General features: G+C 40.9%; 1 protein-coding gene across 2 annotated transcripts in view; it reads right to left on the minus strand.

Moving 5' to 3' along the window:
• The window catches only part of COL24A1 (collagen type XXIV alpha 1 chain), a 400,055-nt gene that overhangs the window by 334,962 nt on the left and 43,439 nt on the right, over nt 1-21,654 (minus strand). For both annotated transcript variants that reach the window (XM_075557916.1, XM_075557926.1), the window contains exons 4-5: nt 9,610-9,663; nt 4,469-4,522 (exon numbers count right to left, since the gene is read on the minus strand). In XM_075557916.1, the coding sequence (XP_075414031.1) occupies nt 4,469-4,522; nt 9,610-9,663 (108 nt within the window). The remainder of the gene's footprint in view (nt 1-4,468; nt 4,523-9,609; nt 9,664-21,654) is intronic.

Below are 21,654 nucleotides of genomic sequence, written 5' to 3' on the forward strand. Positions count from 1 at the left end.
ACTTGAAAAGTTCACAAAAAAATTTGAATTCAAATATATTGGAATTTTCCACAAACTAGTGTAAGACCCCTTGTATTAGCCAGTGCTGCCTCAATATTCTACTATAATAAGTCCTATTCAAGATCTCAATCAAGTAAAACTTTATGCATTTAAAATTAATAAAGAATTTATTTTAAGACTATAATAGCCAGTGGTAGAGAAATACTAATTAGAAAAAATACAAAATATACCTTGGAAGTTCTATAAAATATGATTAAATGCTTTCATAGATGCTTAAAATAAATGGCAGTAAAAATAAAATGCACAAAGTGTGTACAAATGATAAAGTCTGAAATGACTGGCAGAATCAGAGCTAAGGTTTCTGGGGGGGGGAAAAGACCCAATTAAAAAAAAAACACATATGCCAATCAAGGACAGATCAGAACTAAAGTCAGATACCAACTAAGGGAATTATCTTACACAGGACTTCAAGTGTAGTCACTGCTGTTACATTTCCTTAAGTAGTACAAAAAGGGGAAGCCATGAAGATAAACAAGCGGCCATCTAGCTCAGAAGCAACAAAGTCCACATGGAAGAACACACCAGCCTGTGTGATCGAGCGGTCCCAAAGGGATCAGTTACCAGGCATCAAAGAACAAAAAATCATATCATTGACTGCACACCTCCATGATAGGATCGCTGAAGACAAATGGGTGCATAAGCAAATGTGGTGAAGAAAGCTGATGGTGCCCGGCTATCAAAAGAGATAGTGTCTGGGGTCTTAAAGGCTTGAAGGTGAACAAGCGGCCACCTAGCTCAGAAGCAAAAAAGCCCACATGGAAGAAGCACACTGGCCAGTGCGATCACGAGGTGCCAAGGTACCAGGTATAAGGCATCATGCAAAAAAAAAAAGATATAAGTGTGTGTATGTATGTGTATATGTGTGTATATGTATATATATATATATACCATATTAAATGAAGGGGGAAGTGCAGAGTGGAGACCCAAGACCCTAGTGTCGGCCAATGGAGATCCCCTCATAGAGGGGTTTAGGAGAGAGATGGGTTAATTAGGGTGCGAGGTAGTACCGATGAAGAACACAGCTTTCCCCCAGATCCTGGATGCTTCCTCCCCCCAACTACCATGATCTGATTTCTACCTTGCAGGGCTGGATAGGACAGAGGCTGTACACTGGTACATATGAGGGCTGGAGGTACAGGGAATCCAGGGTGGATGATACCTTCAGGACCAAGGGTGTGAGGGATGATGCTGGGAGAGTGGAGGGTGAGTGGGTTGGAAAGGGGGAACTGATTGCAAGGATCCACATGTGACCTCTTCCCTGGGAGAGAGACAGCAGAGAAGGGGGGAAGGGAGACTCCGGAGAGGGCAAGATATGACAAAATAACGATGTATAAATTACCAAGGGCACATGAGGGAGGGGGGAAAGGGGAGGGAGGGGAAAAAAAGAGGACCTGATGCAAGGGGCTTAAGTGGAGAGCAAATGCCTTGAGAATGATTGGGGCAGGGAATGTATGGATGTGCTTTATACAATTGATGTATGTATATGTATGGATTGTGATAAGAGTTGTATGAGTCCCTAATAAAATGTAAAAAAAGAAGAAAAAAAGGGGGAAGCCAGAGAAGCAGCTAACCTGAAGGTCTCCCTAGGATTCACAGATTTGTGTTTCCTCTTCCACAATGAACAGGACTGGTATGCTTAATGACTAGGAGGTGGTAAGCGTGGGGTATTTGCCTTCCTGGACTAGGTCATTAAAAGCCTGTGACTTCCTCATTCTCCCAGGTCACAGGCGTTGGGGGAAGCCAAAGACTATGTCCTATGGACACTTAAACAGCCCTCTGGACAAGCCCACAGGTAGACAAGATGGAGGCCTCCACTGGAACCCTCTGCTGACAGCAAGCTGACTGAGTCCTCTTGGGAATGGATTCTTCAGCACCCCATTGAAGCCTTAGGTGATTGCAAATCCAGTTGACTTTTTAAAAATCTCATGATAAGAGAAACAAATCTGACATGGAGATAGTAGAGCCAGAATGTTCCTTGGAAGTAGGGATGATGAGAATATGTCCCACATACTTTGGGTATGTTATCAGGAGACACCATTCCATGGAGAAGGGCATTATGCTTGGTAGAGAGGCAACACAAACCAGGAAGCCCCTCAAAGAGCTGGATTGACCCAGTGGCTGCAACAATGGGCTCAAACATCACTAACAATTGAGAGGATGGTGCAGGTGCAGGCTGCGAACCTCTAGCTCTGTTCGGTTGTGCACAGGGTCCCTATGGGCTGGAGTGATTGGTGACCCCTGACAACAGTTCCTGAGAGACCCTAACCCAGAACCACCTCCAGCTAAGCTGCTCCTGAAATTATGGCGAGATAATAAATCATTGTTGCTTCTTTAAAGTCCTGAATTTGGTGGTAATTTGTTATACAGCAGTATAACCCAGTCAGCTAGGAAACACTGGGAGAACTCTGCGTCTGTACACTCTGGGGGAACGCAGGCAGACTGGCTGTGTCACCTGTTCCAACAATGTCACAGGGATCTTGTTGACAGTAGTTTCGACCTGAGCTCTCATTCAATCAGTAAGTTAAAAGGTGCTAAAGCAATTCAGCCTACGTATATTCGTAGACTTAACCCCAAAAACTAGGTAAAAAAATCACTGACACTAAAGAAACTTAAGGTTGATATGTAAGTTCTGTGGTTCAAGTTTATTTTGTCAATAAATTCCATTGTCCATGTTACAAACGACTTAGTAATTTTCTAACAATCCCCATTCATAAAAGCCTGAGGACCCTTTTTTGAAAAATTATCTTAAAAACAAGAATTCTGGTGCTTTCATTTGCAATTCTATTTGGCCCAGTTACCTCATAACTAGTTCCTCTAAGAGAGATAACATTTTCTTATTTTTAATATGATGGTTTTATGTGCCTTATCTCACTTTATTCATAGGAGTGTCTTTAGTTATATTAAATTTTATAAAGTACATTTATCAAAGCATCAGAAGTAATATCTAAAGAAATGTTTATATGAAAGTATCATAATGTACTACATTTTCTACTGCACTAAGGACCTCCCCAGCCCAACAAACTTGTAATTGCTTAAAGTTACTTTTTCCACAAATCCAGGTTCCTATACAATATAATTTCCTTAGAGCCAATGATTCTAGCTATGTCACATTTGCCAAACAACATCTGACAAAAGCAAAAATAACAGAAATTGTCTTTAGAGAGTATAGGTTAATTAAAAGGAAAACTTCCCCACTTTGAATGGAAATCAGTACGGTAATTAGATGTTAACATTTTTGTCAGGTGTAAGCAATCTGCATTTTCATCCCACTCTTTGGAATCAATATTATAAGAGTATTATGAATTATAAGGCGTGGCTTTTCTGCGGATACTACTTATTCTAGAAATGCATCTTAAATACCTAGGCAAATTAGTTTCACACACGCACAAATACTCTACAAACATTGTTTAAAGCAATTGACACACAGTGGTGATTTTTAACATCTGTTACAAATCTAATGCTCTTGCCAAATATGTGCAGTTAGAACAATTCATGGTCAGTCTTGGTTGTGTGGACGTAGTTATCAAATTATTAAACTGAACAGCAATTAAAGGCTAATGACCAGGCGTATACTATTAAGTTCCCCAAGAAATCGAATTAGAGGCTTGTAAAATGCATGCAGGTGTCCTTATCCAGGCCATAGGTGTTCAAGCAGTCTAGTGGAGAACAGTGACAAAGACGAAAAATCATGGCACTGTACCAAATATGTGATTGAAGAGAAACACTCTTCCCTCCTGTTTTTGTTTTCCTTGGTGTTAGGGAAACGTATCCATTAGCATAAATATGACTATAGCCTATGGAGAAATATGAGCTGGACTTTACAGCTACATTATCCTTTACTCGACTAAATATACTGAATTTCCCAAATAAAGCTTTAAAAAATAAAAGCCAAACCCTCCTGCTGTCAAGTCAATTCAACTCATATTAACCCGAGGTCTGACACAGGAAACTGCTGCTTGGGCTTGCATGGCTGCAATCTCTATAGAAGTAGATCCCCAAGCCTTCCACAGGCCTGTGCATGCCTTTGAACTGTCCATCGGTAGGCTAGTGTTCAAGGTCAAACCACTTTCTTCCCCCAGAGACTTTTGGGAGATAATAGAGATCTTCTGTATCCAAAGATTGGGATTAAAAGTTAATAACTTACAATTTTTTATTTTGTTGGCGCTGTTAAGAATCCACACACCCAAACAACACTGATTCAAAAGCTCCTCCCTGGACAATTCAGTGGCATTGCTTACATTCTTCCAGGTTGTGCAACTATTCTCACCCTCGTGTTCTAAGTGGTGCCTCCCTCCAAACATCAGTTCAATGCCTCCTAAAGCTCTAGCTAAACTTTCAAGATGCTCTTGGCAAGGACCATCTTTTTAATATGAGGAAAACGCGATGATACTCATTAGTAATCACTCACCTTTGGACCTGGTAATCCAGGTAACCCAGGATTTCCATGTGGCCCAGGAATGCCCTGAAAATAGTAAAGAAGTCAAATCAATTTTTGAACAGATTTCAATATGAGCAACACAGAGAGACAAACAGATTATTCAAATAAAGGCTATTTAATATAAGTTCACTCAAATTCATCCTACCTTATTTTCTTGTCCTTACTGAGATCGTGGATGTCTCAGTCTTGGAAAAAAACTAACTAAGCTAATTATAGTGCAAGACTGTGGTTTTCATCCTTCGCTTCAAAACACTGCCCTTAAGGTGTTTACTTCTCATACACACCACCTGTCTTCAGTAGCCGCATATTGTTCTGTGCTATTTCTAAAAGCTGTGTAGACTGAGAAAACTAAAAATAATGGAGCAAAAACAACAGAGTGACATTACTCAGTTACTCTCCTCTAAACAAGTCTTTGGCCTTCCGACACTCGAGCTTTTACTTAAGCAACTCTGGATGCCTTAAAAACGTATTTCATTTACCTTTCCAAAGCAAAACTAAGTCAGTCACTGTTAAATCCATTCCAATTCATGATGCCTCTGTGGGTGTCCGCTGGTTTTTCATTAGCTGACTTTTCAAAGTGGAATGCCCAGCTTATCTTCCCAGGTAAGTCCATCTTCTAGGTGGACTTGGATCACCCACCTTTCTGTTCGCCACCAACCTCCTGATAGTTGGTGCCCCAACTACTGAATCATTCTCCAAGAATCTCTTCAGATCCTACCTTATATTTCAATCCTTAACACATCAGCATGAAGTGATTTCTCTTTCTTACTAACTTCTTACAAATTAAAAGCTACAAGTCTAATAGATCTCCACTCTAGTACAATAGAACTTTAGTCTATTAGTCTAAACGTTAGTCTAAAGTCTAACAGAACTTGAGAGGGCAGATTAGAACTTCCCCCATAAATGTTTTGATTGTTGCTTTTAGGTACTATTGAGTCAGTTTCAACGCATCGTAAGCTCTTGTGTAACAGAACCAAACACCGCCCAATCCTGTGTCATTGGTGTTATGTTGTTCTATTGTTGAGTCCATTGTTACAGCCGCATGTCAGTTCATCTTGTTGAGGGACTTCCTTTTTCCCATTATCCCTCCATGTTACCAAGCATGATGTTCTTTTCCAGGTACTGGTCTCTCTTGATAACATATCCAAAGTGCATAATATGACATGTCCCCACTCCTGCTCCTAAGGAACAGTTAGCTGCACTTTTGCCAAGACAGAGAGACAGACCTGATCTTTTGTCAGTTTATGGCATTTCAATATTTTCCTTGAGCACCACAATTCAAACACATGGATCTTTCTCCAGTCTTCCTTATTCATTGTCCAACGTTCACATGCACATGAGGTGATTGGAAATACCATGGCATGGATCAGCTGATCTTTCTTCAGTCTTCCTTATTCATTGTCCAACGTCCACATGCACACGAGGTGATTGGAAATACCATGGCATGGGTCAGCTGCCCCCTTAGCCCCAAAGTGACATCCTTGCTCTTCAACATGTTAAAGAGGTCTCATGCAGCAGATTGACCCAATGCAGTATGTCACTCATCGCGAGACTGCTACTTCCACGAGCATTGATTATTGATCAAAGTAAGAGGAAATCCTAAGAACTTCCATCTTTTCTCCATTAATCGTGATATCACCGACTGGTTTGGGGGTAACTGTCCACACTGGAGACTGCAGTTCTTTGATCCTCATCAGCAAGTAGGTGAAGTCCTCTTAGTTTCAGCAAGCACGGTGTGCCACTTGCATATTGCAGGTTGTTAATAGCCCTTCTTCCAATCCTGAGGTCTCATTCTTCCTCATATAAGACAGCTTCTCCGATTCTTTGTTCCATGTACAGTTTGAACTAGCATCGTGAGAGTATACAAACCTGACACACCTTTCCTGATTTAAAACCATGCATATTCCCTTGTTGTGTTCCAACAGTTGCTTCTTGATCCATGTACAGGTTCTGCAGGAGCACAAGGAAGGCCTCCTAGGCTGAAAATTTTATAAGGAAGCATATTGCCATAGTTGCTGGTGAGTTTGAATGATCAATATTTTAGTTAGCAAGTGTGTTTAACCACAGTGTCCAAAGGGTTCCTTTCTGTAAAAATTCATTCATGTAAATTCATTTGCCTATTAATCATGTATTGTATTCACTGTTTTAATTTGGTTTTTCAATATGTTTCTGCTATTGGAATACTTTAGTATATTATTACTTAAGATTACAAAGTCCTTGTATTAATGCTGTGCATTTCTTATTTCTAAGAGAAGGTGTGGTCAGCAACGCAAATATTGAAGGAATGTCTAGCAAGAATAAATTTAAGGGAAATGATTAGATATCATGATATTGTATGTAATTTATAATTTCAAAAAATAACTTAAATAAGATAGAAAAATATTCGTGATGGCTAATGGATGAATTATTGATGTAGATGTAAAGACCATAGCCCATATACATTGTCATTGAGTTGATTCTAATGCATTGCAACCCTCTACAGCTGAGTAGCAGTATGAATAATTATGCTTTCAATTGATTTTTAAAATCATTTTATTGGGGACTCATATGGCTCTTATCAAAATCCATCCATCCATCCATTGTGTCATGCACATTGTACATTTGTTGCCATGATTATTTTCAAAACATTTTCTTTCTACTTCAGCCCTTGGTATTAGCTCATTTGTTCCCTCCCTCCTCCACCCCCTCTCCCTTATGAACTCTTGATCATTTATATATATTCTTTTCATGTTTTACATTGACTGATGTCTACTTTCATCCACTTTTCTGTTGTCTGTCCCCCAGGCAGGTGGTTATATGTAGATTATTGTGATTGGTTCCCCCATTCTCCCCCCACCTTCCCCTTCCCCTCCTGGTATTGCTACTCTCATTATTAGGCCTGAGGGTTTTCTGTCCCTGATACCCTATGTTTCCAGCTCTTATCTGTACATGCTCCAGTCTAGCCAGATTTGTAAGGTAGAATTGGGATCATGATAGTGTTGAGGGAGAAAGCATTAAAGCAGTGATGAATGCGTGAAGCACATCGCCGTATGGGAAGAATTGGAGGAGATGATGCTAAGTGAAGTCATGCACAAAAGGACAGCTACAACATGAGTCCGCTGAGGTAAGCTTAAAAATGCAAAAGAGGGACAGGTGAAAAGCTACTGTATACATACATTCCCAGGGTGAGGTCCAGGTACTATGGCAGGGACCAGACCCAATCCAGGGATACATAGGTCAGCCAACTGAAAATGAGGGGGAAAGCAAAAAAAAAAAGAAGGCATGCGTAGTGGGGGGAACAGGGAATCTTGATAGCATGTGTGATCAAATTCAGTTTGAAGGAGTTGATAGACTTCCTCAATTTATTCATCGTTAGCTTTAGTGATTTGTGCATAAATTTGAATAGTAGTTGCATTCAATGGACCAGCTTGTAGGCCGGTAGATAATGTCCTATGAAGACAGTATTGTAACTCAAGACAGATCTTGAACTATTCTCTCTGATGATGAATGTCATGTCATTCCTCTTGAATTTGTCATTTCCTGCAGAGTAAACTAGGTGATTGTCCAACTCAAAATAGTTCAATCAGTCCATTTCAACTTATTAATGTTCAGGATTATATGTTCCATTTAATTATTTTTTTTTACCAACAGATAAATCAATTTATTAAAATAGTTGATTTAAGCATCTGCAATGGTGACTTCAACCTCTACTCCAGGCTCAATACTGATGGAAGTGATCTGCTTCACTATCTCAGACGGACTGTGCAAGTCAATGAGACGCTTGTGGATCCTCATCTGGAATCGATCCCAGGTCTTAGAGCCTTCCCCACAGGGAGTTTTCCTGGCCGTAATTCTCAGAGTCTTGGGAGGCATCCTAACTGCTCCCTTCACGTTCAGGTTTTTCTCCTTAGCCCCTCTGATCAAGTCAGCACACACTTTCTTCAAGGATTCCACGTTGCGGCTGGTCAGAGTAATTCTAATTCGGTGAATGGCCACTTCTGGTTCCACAGGTGTCTTTCCGGTGTCCTTAAATGCCATGGCGGCGGGGTGCTTCCTGACCGACTTGTTCCTCGCCGCCGAGAGGAACAGCGGTGAGTCAGGAATGGGAGCGGGGGACGGAGCACAGCAGGACGCAGGCCGCGTCTTCCTCAAAGAGCGTTCCGTTTAATTATTGATGATACAATTTTCCTAATTCCATACTTCACATATCCCACTCTGAGGATTAATGGATGCCTGAAGTTGTTTCTTCTCATTTTGAGTTCTGCCCCATCAGCAAAGAAGGTCCTTGAAGCTGTAGTCCATGCAGCTTACTATGCTTGATTCTACTCTGGGGAAGCAGCTCTTGCTCAGAAGTGTTTTAAGAGCCTTCCACCCAGGGGCCTCATCTTGTGGAACTTCATCTGACAACATGTCACTGGCATTCATAAGGTTCTCAGTGGCAAACCCCTGAGAAGTGGCTAACCTATGCTTTTTCATGTTCCATTCTGAATCTGGAAGCTCTGCTAAACCTTGTTCTCCGTTGGTGACCTTACTGGTATGTGAAATACCAGCAACATGCAAGCCACCACAGGATGACAGACTGACAGACAAGAATTTCTGTTAGTGAAAATCCACACTTTTTTAAGTGACAGAATCACACTCGAACACAGCAAGAAGTCATTTGTGTGACCCGTGTCATGTGAGATCTACTGATGATCATTCAGGCAGGGTTTTATCCCTCAGGGTCATTTTTTTCTGGTCAAAAACTCCAGTATTTTCCACTACGTAATCCAAGAATGCACTATTTTAAAACAGTCCATTCCTTTCATTGCCCAGAACAAATGAAGCTCACCTTGGACTATCAGTGCCAGATGAGATCACTTTATAACCAAAAATAATGTTACAGGTAGCAATAAACAAATGTGGTCATCTTTCTTGGGCATGTTCACAGAAAATGCTTTGGCTGACTGTTTATATTCGGATAAACAAGCCTACACGTGTTCCTAAGCTCCTCTTGAACTGGCAAAGGCAAACAGCTTTTGAAGATCCAGGCAGGTTTCCAAAGGAAATGTGTGCGGTACAATACTAAGAAAAAATAGATTGGAAAGTTATTAATTCTAATAGTAAATTGGAGGTAGAATCCATCTACTTACCCTTGGGCCTCTCTTTCCGGCTGGACCTGGGATACCTGCTGGACCAGGTGGACCCTTGGGAAACAAATAGGAGGGTATTATAGATCATAATGTATGGATCTTTCTCTTGATTTCAATATGCAATGCACTTAACACAACTCTCCTCAATGCTAGATCCCTAACTGATGGTCATTTTAGCGCTTCCGAATCCCCAACGCTAATCAGCAGGGGTGAGAGTTGAAGTAGAAAAGACCTCTTTCGTCTGGCCAAAAATGGAAGCCGGAAATCTATGACTTATGGTTGCAGCCACTGTATCTGGCTTTTACAGGGACCATAGCTAGTAGTTTTGTGGGTAATTTTTACCTAAATTTACTTTTACTACAGAGGAGGCATTCAATTTAGGGTTTGAAGACCATAATCTACTGGCTTTTGCTTCCAAACACATTTCAAGAACAATTTCCTCTGAAAAATTAAAGGACTGGCCATTCTATTTTACTTTAAAATAAGTTTGCTAAGGATCGCGGTAAGGTGCTAGCCTGTTATAATGAGCTCCTTTAAGTATATAGATTAGGAAATCTGCCTCCTATCAAAACCAGTAAACTAGGAGGTAATTCATAGAGTTAAGTAGTATGTATTCAAGAAGTATAAAAGAAAAAAATTCATGTGAAAGTGCTATAAAGTCAAACTCAAAATCCACTGCCATAAAGCTGATGCCAACTAAAAACAATCCTACAAGACAAGTTAGAACTGCTCCTGTGAGTTTCTGAGCCTACGGCTTTCTGGGAGTCGCTGGCTCTCCTGAGGAGTGGCTGGAGGTTTCGAACTGCAAACCTTGCGATCACAGCCCAACTCATAACCAGATGTCATCAGGGCTCCTTAAAGTGTTATAAGGTCTTTAACATTACTTTTAGATAAATAAAACACCTCTTTGCTCCCTCATCTAGCTAGCATCTTTCTTTCTTACTGTAACAATCGACTGGAAAAGTATATGTGTTCAATGGCATATTGTTGAGCCTAGAGTCAGGCATTTGTCCATTCTATTTATTACTGAGCACCTTGCTGGTGTGGCATTCTTCTCGGTGCTTCTAAAACTAGTTGATACATACATACATACTCATTCATTAAACTTACTGCCACTGAGCCATTTCCAACACGTAGCAACCCTATAGGACAAAGTAGAACTGCCCCACGGGTTCCGAGGCTCTTGTTCTGTCCAGGAATAGAAAGCCTCATCGCTCTCCCATGGAGGGTCAGCAGCCCAGTGGGTAACCAGGGCCCCTTCGCTGCAGCAAACTTAGCGCAAACCTTGATGTTAGATGAACAAGGTTAACATTTTAAGCCTCACCACAAAACCTGCCGGGTCTCATGTTTCTCAAGTGTCAGGGGTCTATCCATCAATTACAAGGGCATGCACAGTAAAGAGATGGCCCAAGGTTGAGTCATATGTAATTGTCAGTGGGTCCCTATTTTTAACCTTAAACTGCAGTTTTGTGTCTTGTAATTTATAGCATGGCTGGGTTACACCTAGAAGTTTCCTCCAGAAAGTAAAATCTACATTTAGTTTCTTAGGAGGAAAGAGAAAATGGATTGATGGAAATTAGAGAAGGCAGCTTTCCAATTACAAAAACCAAAAGGAGGAACAAAATAAGTTATATTTGGAAAACAATAGGTATTGAACATTTTTCTCATTTCTCATTCTGCTTTGTACGTCATGGAGCGTTCTCCTTTATTGATATGAGTCATGTTGCCCTTTTCTGATACTATATCTACTTGAAAGGAGCTCCAGTGGCTAGTAGTTACGTGTTGGGCTGTGATCTGTGAGGTCTGAAGTTTGAAACCACCTGTCACTCCTCAGGAGAAAGACAGGGCTTTCTACTCGCACCGACTTGCTGTCTCGGGAGCTCACAAGGCAGTTCCAGCCTGCTCTGTCGGGCCCCTATGCGTCAGCATTGACTTGATGGCAGTGAGTCTTTTTTTTTTTATGTCAAACCATCTATTTCCCTTCCATTGAATTTCTCTTTCTCTTACCTACTAACTTAATGAAAAAAAACTTCCATGTATTTTCAAATGTTGAAAGAAAATTACTATGCCTACTCAACCAGAAGCTCAGGGTAATATTCAGCTTCCCAACCCAAACTCACAGACATCGGATTGATTGTGACTCACAGTGACCCTATAGATCAGAGTGGAACTGCCCCTTTGGGTTCTGAGGCAGCACATCTTTACAGGCATCGAAAGCCCCATCTTTCTCCCAGGGGGCCGCTGATGGCTTTGATTGCTGACCTTGAAGTCAGCAGTCCAGTGTGTAATTCACTGGGATGCAAAGGCTCCTTTATTCTGAAATAGTGGTTCAGACATTTTAACAATTATTATTATGTCATTAGCATCTATCAAATTTTAATTTTATTTAGTGTTAGAAAAACTGAAATTCTTGTCAAATTTATATCAGTTCTAATGCTATCATCAGAATTTAACAAATGTGAACTTGAACTGAGTCCTGTAAAAGAAGAGAAAATACGTTGACTCAGAAAAATGGAAAGCCACACTGTCCAGTTAAGTTTACTGCCTTGACCATGGATCTTCAGAACACCAAAAACAAGATGCTGTTCCAGTCAAACTGAAAAGATAGTGCATATTGATGGAGGGAGCATGTCTTATATTGTGATTAAAGTAACCAAGCTGCTTACTATGTCCTAAATAAATGCCATGATTTTCAAGAACAGATTTTTCAGCAGGCATTTTCTAGGAACCAGGAAAGCCAAGTCATTTTTTATAGTCTGATATTTGAGGGTAATAAATTATTTAATGAAAATAAAGTTAAGTTTTAAAAATGTACTTTTAGGTTACTGCATAAGAAAAATCATAACTCAATGAAAAGTAATGGCTCTGGAATCAGACGATTTAGACTTAAATCATGCCTCCATGACTTACTGGCTGAATGACTTTTGACAAATCAGTTATTCTTTCAGAGCCTTGGCTTTCTCATCTTTAAAGGGTTTGAAATGAAATAAACCTTTCAGGGTTATGGTGACCATTTGAAAGATTGTGTACAAAGTACCTATCATTCACTTGGTACAGAGTGGATAGCCAATTAAATATTGTGTAATGTTTTGGTACATAAAACTAGATGTGGTAATTTATAAAGAAGTCACTTGGTTATCTGAGAAATTGGATGTCCATTCTCAAATACAACCGGCAAGGAAATTTTAATGAATTATTTCAGATAGTCTATTCTTCAGTGGAGAAGTGTTTTATATATTTTCAAGGGCGCAAGCATATAAAAGAGGAACAGCAGTGACTTACATGACTAAAATCGATTCCCAGGGTTCTAGAGTGCAAGGACATGTCAAGATTTGGTTTTGTTTGCTTGTTTGTTTGAAAGGCACCTGATATCCATGGCCCCAATCTGTTCTTTTGAAACAACTTTACTTTCTCAACAAATCTAGAGCTCTATGTTTGTATCTATTAGCTAATCAAATAAATATAAAATTCTAGAGCTAGTAGGAAATTATAAATTGGGAGCTGGGACAGATTACTCTTTAAATTACACAGAAACACATTCTTCACCTTCTATGGCCTACCTTTCCTTTCTTATGCTGTATTCTATAGATATTGATTCTATGATCCCAAAGTAAAACTCCAGGCTTTCTTATAGACATTTATAACTATGAAATATAAAATTCTACAGAGATAATTCTACCCCCACTTAATTACCTTTTATTGTCAATTTATGGTGATCTACTACTTGGACTGCTTAATTAGCACCCTGTCTATAAAAAGGATGATAAGATATGCTTTTTGAAGGCTTTTATCCTCCCAATGACATTTTTAATTTTGCTTTTAACTTTATAGTGCCTTAATTAAATGCTAATTTAATTTTTAGAGCTAATTTTTAGTTGTACAGTCATTCTGTAATCATTAAATGGGATTAAATGTAAATCATATTGCCAGGAGATTGTGTCTTGAAAGACAGAAAAAGAAAGGTGAGTAAGAAATGCGGAAAAGAGGACTTCCGGGAAGATGGCGACGGAGTGACACACACCAGAGGGACTCCGCAGAATCCAGCCCAGGAGAGTTGCTCAGAGTGAAATTCAACGCAACTGGAAGCAGGAGGTGCATCTTAAAGATAAGTAGGCACAGATCCACAGGGTTTTGAGGGACTGGGGGCTTTTGGCTTACCTCAGTGGAAGCCGGCTGGGGCTCAACCCTAGTCCAGCTGCCGGATCTGCCGGAGCCGGGACCATTTGGAGCCTGTAGCAGGGCTTGGTCTCAGCACAGCCACAGTTTTCCCCTACCTGCCTCAGGGCAGGGACAGGATGCTTGCGGCTCCACTGGCAGGGATCAGGGTTCAACTACATTGTTGCTTCTGTTTGTGTCTCTGCTCTATATTCCCACACAGCCTTGGAGGGCTGCGAAGGGGCTTTTTCAAGGCACAGCCGCAGCCGCTCCGCGTGTTCTGAGCAGGGACTAAACCCAACCCCCCACAGCTCCATAGGCAGGGATCAAGCTTCAGCTACACTGCGGTGTCTGTTAACATCTCTGCTTTCTGTCCCCCCACGTATCTGGGGGCTGCTCAGCAGTTTTCTTGCTACCCTTCTTGGGGCTCAGCTGTGGACTACCGCTGGGGCTTGGGGAAGGGAGTAAGCCCTTGCAGATCCACAGGCAGGGAGTGGGACTCAGCTACATAGTTTCTTTTACTTCCCTCGCTTCCCTGTACCCCTGCACAGTCTAGTCTCACTTTTTGATTTTTCTCACCCCCCTTGTTCCTGCCCTGCTCTCTCACACTCCATTGCGGATTTACAGGGCACTCCCATTGCCCTAGGGCATTTGCGCCTGGGTCACACCCAGCTAGGTGAGCTCCACCCTGCATAGATAGCCCAAGGCTAGGGTAAGGCCTGCTTGCTCTCCAGGGGATACTCCTCAGACTTCTCACAGGGAGTTCCTGCCTGTATACCTGGGGACATAAGGCAGCTCAGCCAACACTTATCAATATTAAAACCAATAGCGGGAACTTCAGCCCAGTCTCTGCAACACTGGGGCAGGCAGTCAACCTGCCATCTGGGGCACTTCCCTGATAGGGAAGCCAAAGGAAGATAAAGTGGTAGGTTAATCCCGTAGCAAAATCAGCTGTAGGTTAATCCCATAGCAAAATCAGCTGTAGGTTAATCCCTTAGCAAAATCAGCTGTAGGCAGATCGAAGAAGCATTCCTATAAGTCTTCCAGAGAGAGACTAGAAAATGGCACCTGGTCCCTCAAAAACAACTCAACGCAAACAGCCATCACCCCCAACAACCTCAACGAAAAAACAGGAGAAACAAAAGACAAAGGCAGAAGATGTCCTGAACATAGCAACATACATAGAAGAAGCAAACATTGAGATGCCATACAAAGAAACTCTCAGAATTCTGCTTGGAGCCATGTAGGATATGAGGGAAACAATACAGAAAAAGGATGAAATGATAGAGGAGATAAAAGACATACACCAAAGGGAAATACAGGAGCTTAAGGAGCAGATAACGAAAAACAATACCAGAATCATGTTCCTTGAGAATCGATTGGAGGAATCAGAGAACCGCATCAGTGTCGTGGAGGACAGCCAAGCAGACTTTAATAAATGTGAACAAAAATCTAATAAGAGCATCAAAGAAGCCAAAGAAAACCTAAGAGCTATGTCTGATGCTATGAAGCGGAACAACATTAGAATTACTGGCCTACCGGAGGAAGACACAACAAAGAAGTCATCTGCAACAGTAGTGAGACAATTCTTGGAGGAAAACTTCCCCAGCCTAATGAATGAAAACTAAGCAACCATCCAGGAGGCTGAAAGAACACCAGCATGATGGGACCCCAAGAAGAAATCACCAAGGCACATAATAGTTAAACTATCCAACTTTGAGGAAAAGGAGAAAATCATGAGAGCAGCTAGGGAAAAGCAAGCAATCACATATAAAGGTTCCCACATAAGGATATGCTCAGACCTATCAGCAGAAACTATGAAAATAGGAGAGTGGAGTAACATATTCCAAAAATTGAAAGAAAACAACGCAAATCCAAGAATACTCTACCCAGCCAAATTATCGATCAAGATCGATGGAGAAGTAAAAGTCTTCCCAGACAAGGAAAAACTCAAAAAATACGTTACAACAAAACCAGCCTTACAAAAGATCCTCGCCGACTCAGTATGGGCAGAAGAACAACACTCACCAAGCACAAATAAGAGACCAACACATTGAACAACCTCACCCTGAGCACAACGAAGAGAAAACAGACCCCAAGATAGCAATGGCTTAAGGATGGAAAGAAGTCAAGAATGATACACACACAAAACACACACTAATGAGAAAGGAAAGTAGGAAAACTCCCAACACAAAAGGTGTAAAATGACATCACAGAGTCTGCACATGGAGATAATAACCCTGAATATTAATGGCCTGAACTCAGGCATTAAAAGACTGAGACTAGTAGAATGGCTTAGGAAACACAACCCATCAATTTGCTGCCTACAGGAGACACATCTCAAGGCTACAGACAAAAATAGGCTGAGAATCAAAGGCTGGAGAAGGACCTACCAAGCAAACAGCAACACAAAAAAAGCAGGGGTTGCAATCCTTATCTCGGATAAAATTGACTTCAAAGTGCAAACCATAAAAAGAGATAAGGAGGGACACTATATAATGCTCAAGGGAATGATAGACAATGAACCACTAAGCATTGTAAACATATATTCCCCGAATGAGAGACCAGCTCAATACGTCAACCAAACTCTCCAAAAGATTAAGAAAGAAATCACAGACTCGACAATTATAGTGGGCGACTTCAACACACCACTCACTGAGAAAGATAGATCACAGGGAAAGAAACTCAACAAGGAGACTAGGGAGCTAATCTCCACAATTAGACAATTTGACCTAATAGATATTTACAGAGCTTTTCATCCAAATAAAAAAAAATTCACATTCTTTTCAAGTCCCCATGGCATATATTCAAAGATAGACCACATGCTGGGGCATAAGGCAAATCTACATAAATTTAAGCACATTGAAATAATACAGACCTCTCTCTCTGACCACCATGCCATAAGACTAGAAATGCAGAAAAAAAGAGGTTGGGAGGGAAGAACAATGAAATAGAAAAGAACAGCATAGGAAAAACAAATATAGCGAATAACAAATACAGAGAAAGACGGAATGAAAAATATATTGCAACACTACTTCCTTTACTCCGATAAAGGTTCTAAGGAAACCTACCAGCAGGCCTCTTTGTCAGTTTATCGATCTCTGTATGTATGTCAGATAACACACTAAACTCTCTCCAATGATGATGGTAGCAATCCCTATTTTTATGTGAAATATGGACAGAGTAAAAATCATCAAAATTATTACAAATAATTTATCTAAAAGTGCCACAGATTTTAACATCATACTAAAAGAAGATAAAGTTAGCAGAATATATGAAAATATCAGAAAACAAAAATTCCAAATGTTTACATACTAAGGATTTTTTCATTACCAGTCATTTAAACAACGCTTGGGTTTTTCATACTGGGCTGTATTGGCATCGCATTAAAACTCCCTTTTCAGAATGTGTGAAATACTCTGAGCGATGTACGCACTCTTCTAACATGTATGAAGCTGACATCGCCTGGCTTGCCGCAGCGAGGAGGACGCGAAGCCGTCGTGGAGAAGAGCAAAGAACAGCCTTCCACGTGATTGGAAACAAAACTCCTTCATCTCTTGACACACAGAAAATACCGAAGTGTCCAGGATCTCATTTTACCTTGATATACAGTCTAGGCTTATGGAAGCAAACAACCAAGAAAGCAAACAATGTATTTCCATTGGCACATGTGCTGCCCAAGACATCTTTAAAGTGTTGAAGTGCATAGATAGCACTTGGAGGACTAAGGTGTGCCTGAGCAGAGCCTCTGTTTTCAGGAGGCTGTGTGTGTGTGACAGCTGATGGTGAGGAGGGAGGAGCAAAGGAAAAATGACGCATTTGGATTGTGATGGTGTGACAAGAGCGCCAGGGCTGCCAAAACAAACCTCTCGGTCTTGAGCCTACAACCAGTCTGCTCCTTAAAAGCCATCACCGTGAGACTGCATCCACCATGCTTTGGACAAGTTTTCAGAAGAGACGAGGCCCTGGGAGATGGTCAGTGAGGAATGTAAAGGCCTTCAGGAGATGAGCCGGCACTGTGGTGAGAGAGCAGGCTACGCTAAGAAAATGTTAGTTTACGTTAGCCCGAACTATGAGTAGAAGTATGGACAGAAGAAGAGAAAGTACTATTCTACAGTATAAAATGAAGGAGGGCATGAGTGAAACCATTAAAAAGGTGGGATAATGATAGAGCTGAAAGAAAAGCAATAATGAGGGTAGAGGGCCAGTAGGTAGAGGAGAGGGGCAAGCGGAGGTAGCAGATGTGGTTCGGATCACAGACAACTACGTGTGTCAGTAATCTTCGGCGACTTCAGGGCTTAAGCAGATAAGTGATGTGATCTGATTTACATTTTTAAAAAGATCACTAGAAACGTTTTTACTATATGGAAGAGTACAGACATTTTTTAAGCTACCCCCTCCCTCCAAACCCACAAGAAACAACAAAAACAACAAAACAAAATCTCTCCAGTGAAAGATGTTGACAGAAGGGAGGGGAAGCAACGCAAAACCACCTTCTCAGACCTGGAAGCATGGGTAGGATTCAAGTACCTCTCAAAGCCTCTACATTCTAATAATTCATTTCACCAAACTCTTGATTATAATAATAAAGTTCAATGGCGTAGGCAAATAACTAGAGAAAAAAATGAATGACCCTGTGTATACTCAATTCTAAGTTGAGGGTCAAACTAACTGTCATCAAGTGGATTCTGACTCATAGTGATCCTATAGGATGGAGAACTGCCCCTATTGGATTTCTACAGCTGAAAATCTTTATGGAAGCAGACTGCCCCATCTTTTTCCTATGACTGATGGATTTGAACCTCTGGTCTTTTGGCTAGCAACCTGAAGCTTAACACACAGTGCCACCAATATCTAGAGTAAGGATTTACAGAATTTAAGAGGAAGAACCAGTTTGCAATTCAAAGGGAACCACCTTTGGAAGTTCCCAAGGAATGGGGGGGCTAAGGTCGGAAGATGATGAAATGGATTAGAAGGTTGACAGTTATAGACGTGGTTGTAAATAAGGACAGAGGTACACAAGAGAGAGAAGGAAAAATGGGGGGTGGAGGATGGGATAGAATACAAAGATGGGGCTTGATGAGTGGTTTGAACTGTTAAATGCAGAATTGATATGCTGGAATGTAACCACCCACCCAATCCATAATTTAAAACTCATTAATTAAAAAGAGAACCAGTCAATTTTATTATCTATAGTTGAATCTCCTAATCACAAACTATTTCTGGTGGTGAGAGGAATAAATTATGCAAAGGACAGAAATCACTGTATCAGAGAGCCTATTATAAAACATCACACAAGAAGGATGTACCTCTAGGTGGAAGACAAAACAAATACATCATTTTATGAGTGTTTTATGAGTCTGAAGAAGACTTTATAGATTGGTATTGGACATACGGGTTAGTATCAGACTTATGGGCTTGGACTGTACTGGGTTGGGATGTTTTCTTAATGTACAACTACTCTTTATATAAAATTCTCTCATTACACAAATGAGTGTGTCTGTGGATTTGTTTCTCTAGTCTACCCAGACTAACATTGATGGATTGACACCATGGCTGCAACAGTGGACTCAAGCATAGGAACAATTGTGAGACTAGAGCAGGACCTGTCAGTGCTTCATTCTGTTATACATAAGACAGTTATGAATTGGAGCCAATTTGATAGCACCAAACAACAGCAATATGTGATCTGAGAATCTGTACTCTATGAAGAACATTGCATCAGATTAGAGAAAAAATATGAATACTTGGCGATATCCATTTTTAAAGCTGCAACTGAAACATCAGTAAAACTTTAAAATCTATGTCCTTTGCCTTGGTTGCTCTTCTTCACTTTAGCTTCGCTGACTTTTCTTTGACTATTGAATTGTCAACAGTTCCTTCCTAAGTGTTTTAACTTCTTATTTCCCTTTCCTAAAAGTGACTTGCTCTCTTGATTACTAATTTTAGTAAGAGTGTCACCACTCATTCAGTCCCACCGGTTTAAAACGTGAATGTCATCATTGATTCACTTTCACCCTGCTTTGTCCCTCAAAAAAAGAAAAGAAACAAACCAACCTCAGTGTTGTGGCATCGATGTGGCTCACAGTGACCCTACGGGCTGGAGTGTAACTACTGCTGGGGGTCACTGTGACTCTTTCTCCCTCAGAACTAACTGCTGGTGGTTTCAAACCGCAGACCTTGTGGTTAGCAGCCCAATATTTATTGTCACCACTAAGCCATCAGGGGTCCTTTGCTTCGTCTCTAGATCCAACTAATTTCTTGATTCTACAAACGCTTCCTTCAAAATAGCTCTTATGTCCTACCTTTCTTTTGCATATTCATCGTTGCCAATCTAGATAAACGCATATAACACAAAAATGACAATAGGCACTTCCTGTCTGCTTGGGGCACTTTTACCAGACTTTATCATTAACCCTTTGCTTCCCCACACCAAATTTCCACTGCCATTGGTTCTATTCTGAGTCATGATTGTCTTAGATAAGGTTTGCAAGGTTATAAAATTCCAAGGGAGCAGATAGCTTCAATGTTCTACTCCAGAGTGGCTGATGGGTTTGAACCACGCCCTTGAGATTACTCAACAGTGCATCCTTTCCTAAAAACCTTCCAAATGTCCTCATTGAGAGCAAGATAAAATGAAACACTCGTTTGAAAACTGAGATGTGACCTATTTCTCTTGGGTGTTTAGTCCCCTGCATTCTCTAGCATTAGTACATGGCAAGCAGCGGCTTCCTGCTCCAGAAACCCCAAAAGGTGGTGGCTGTACTCCGCCGTAGAAGCCTCCGGGAGTCAGACTCACCTTCATGGCGATGGCTCAGTCCAACTTTGTGAAAACCTAGATCTACCTTCTGCCTCTATCCTGTACTAGTCATGTGGGTGGGAGTCATCTCTGGGTTTCAATTTCTTCTGAAAAATGAGGATCACAGTACCCGCCTTACAAAGTTTTTTTGGGATAATATACAGAGTATATTAGAGTGAAACTCAATAAATGATTTTCCCCCCTACCACAGGGTCGCTTAGAATCAGCATCAATTCAAAGGTAGTGAGTTTGTGACTTTTTTTTGATAAAAAGTGCCAAGTGGTACATTTTAATACCACGATGTTTGTGCAAGTCTCAGTTAAGAAATCAATGTATTGCCTTGGGAAAATCTGCTGCACAAGATCTCTCTGGAATTAAAAAGCAAATACCACTTTCAGGACTACGGTATGACTGGCCCAAGCCATGTTATTTTGAATTGTCTCCTGTACATGTGAACACTGGGCAACAAATGAGGAAGACTACTGATGAATCGATGCATTTTGATTATGGAGTTAGTGATGAATATTGAAAGCAGCGCTGAGTGCCCGATGAACTAAATTGATCGGAGCTGACTTGAGGGAATCTACAATATAAATTCTTTACTCACTAAGGTTGAGATGACTGCGTTTTTACTTACAGAGGAGATTAACTCTCATCACAGTGACTTTTTGTGGGGAGAAAATGGTTCCCATAATGCTCAATGACTCAATGTCATTAATATGCGGACAACTGTCATAGCTGAAAACATTTACATTTCTCTTTTGCTTTTTTCAAATCTCCTAACCATTTACTCTAATAAGAGTTCATCATCCCCACCCCTGAAAAAAAAATCCTTCGCTGTAGAGTAGCTTCCAATTCATAGTAACCTGTAGGTTGCTGTAGAATCCCAGACTGTAACTTTAGGGGAGCAGGCTGCTGCATCTTCCACAGAGCGATTGCTGAGTTCAATGTCATGACTGTTGGGGGCAGCAGAGCGCTTAACCACTGTGCCAACAGGGTTCTTACGAGTTGCTCGATCCCTGTGAAATCACTTATGCTCAACGCAAGAGACACAAAGCTACAAAGCTAAGCAGAGGGCATAATGTCTCCCA

Source organism: Tenrec ecaudatus, chromosome 1, assembly GCF_050624435.1.
Source record: "Tenrec ecaudatus isolate mTenEca1 chromosome 1, mTenEca1.hap1, whole genome shotgun sequence".
Taxonomy (NCBI): domain Eukaryota; kingdom Metazoa; phylum Chordata; class Mammalia; order Afrosoricida; family Tenrecidae; genus Tenrec; species Tenrec ecaudatus.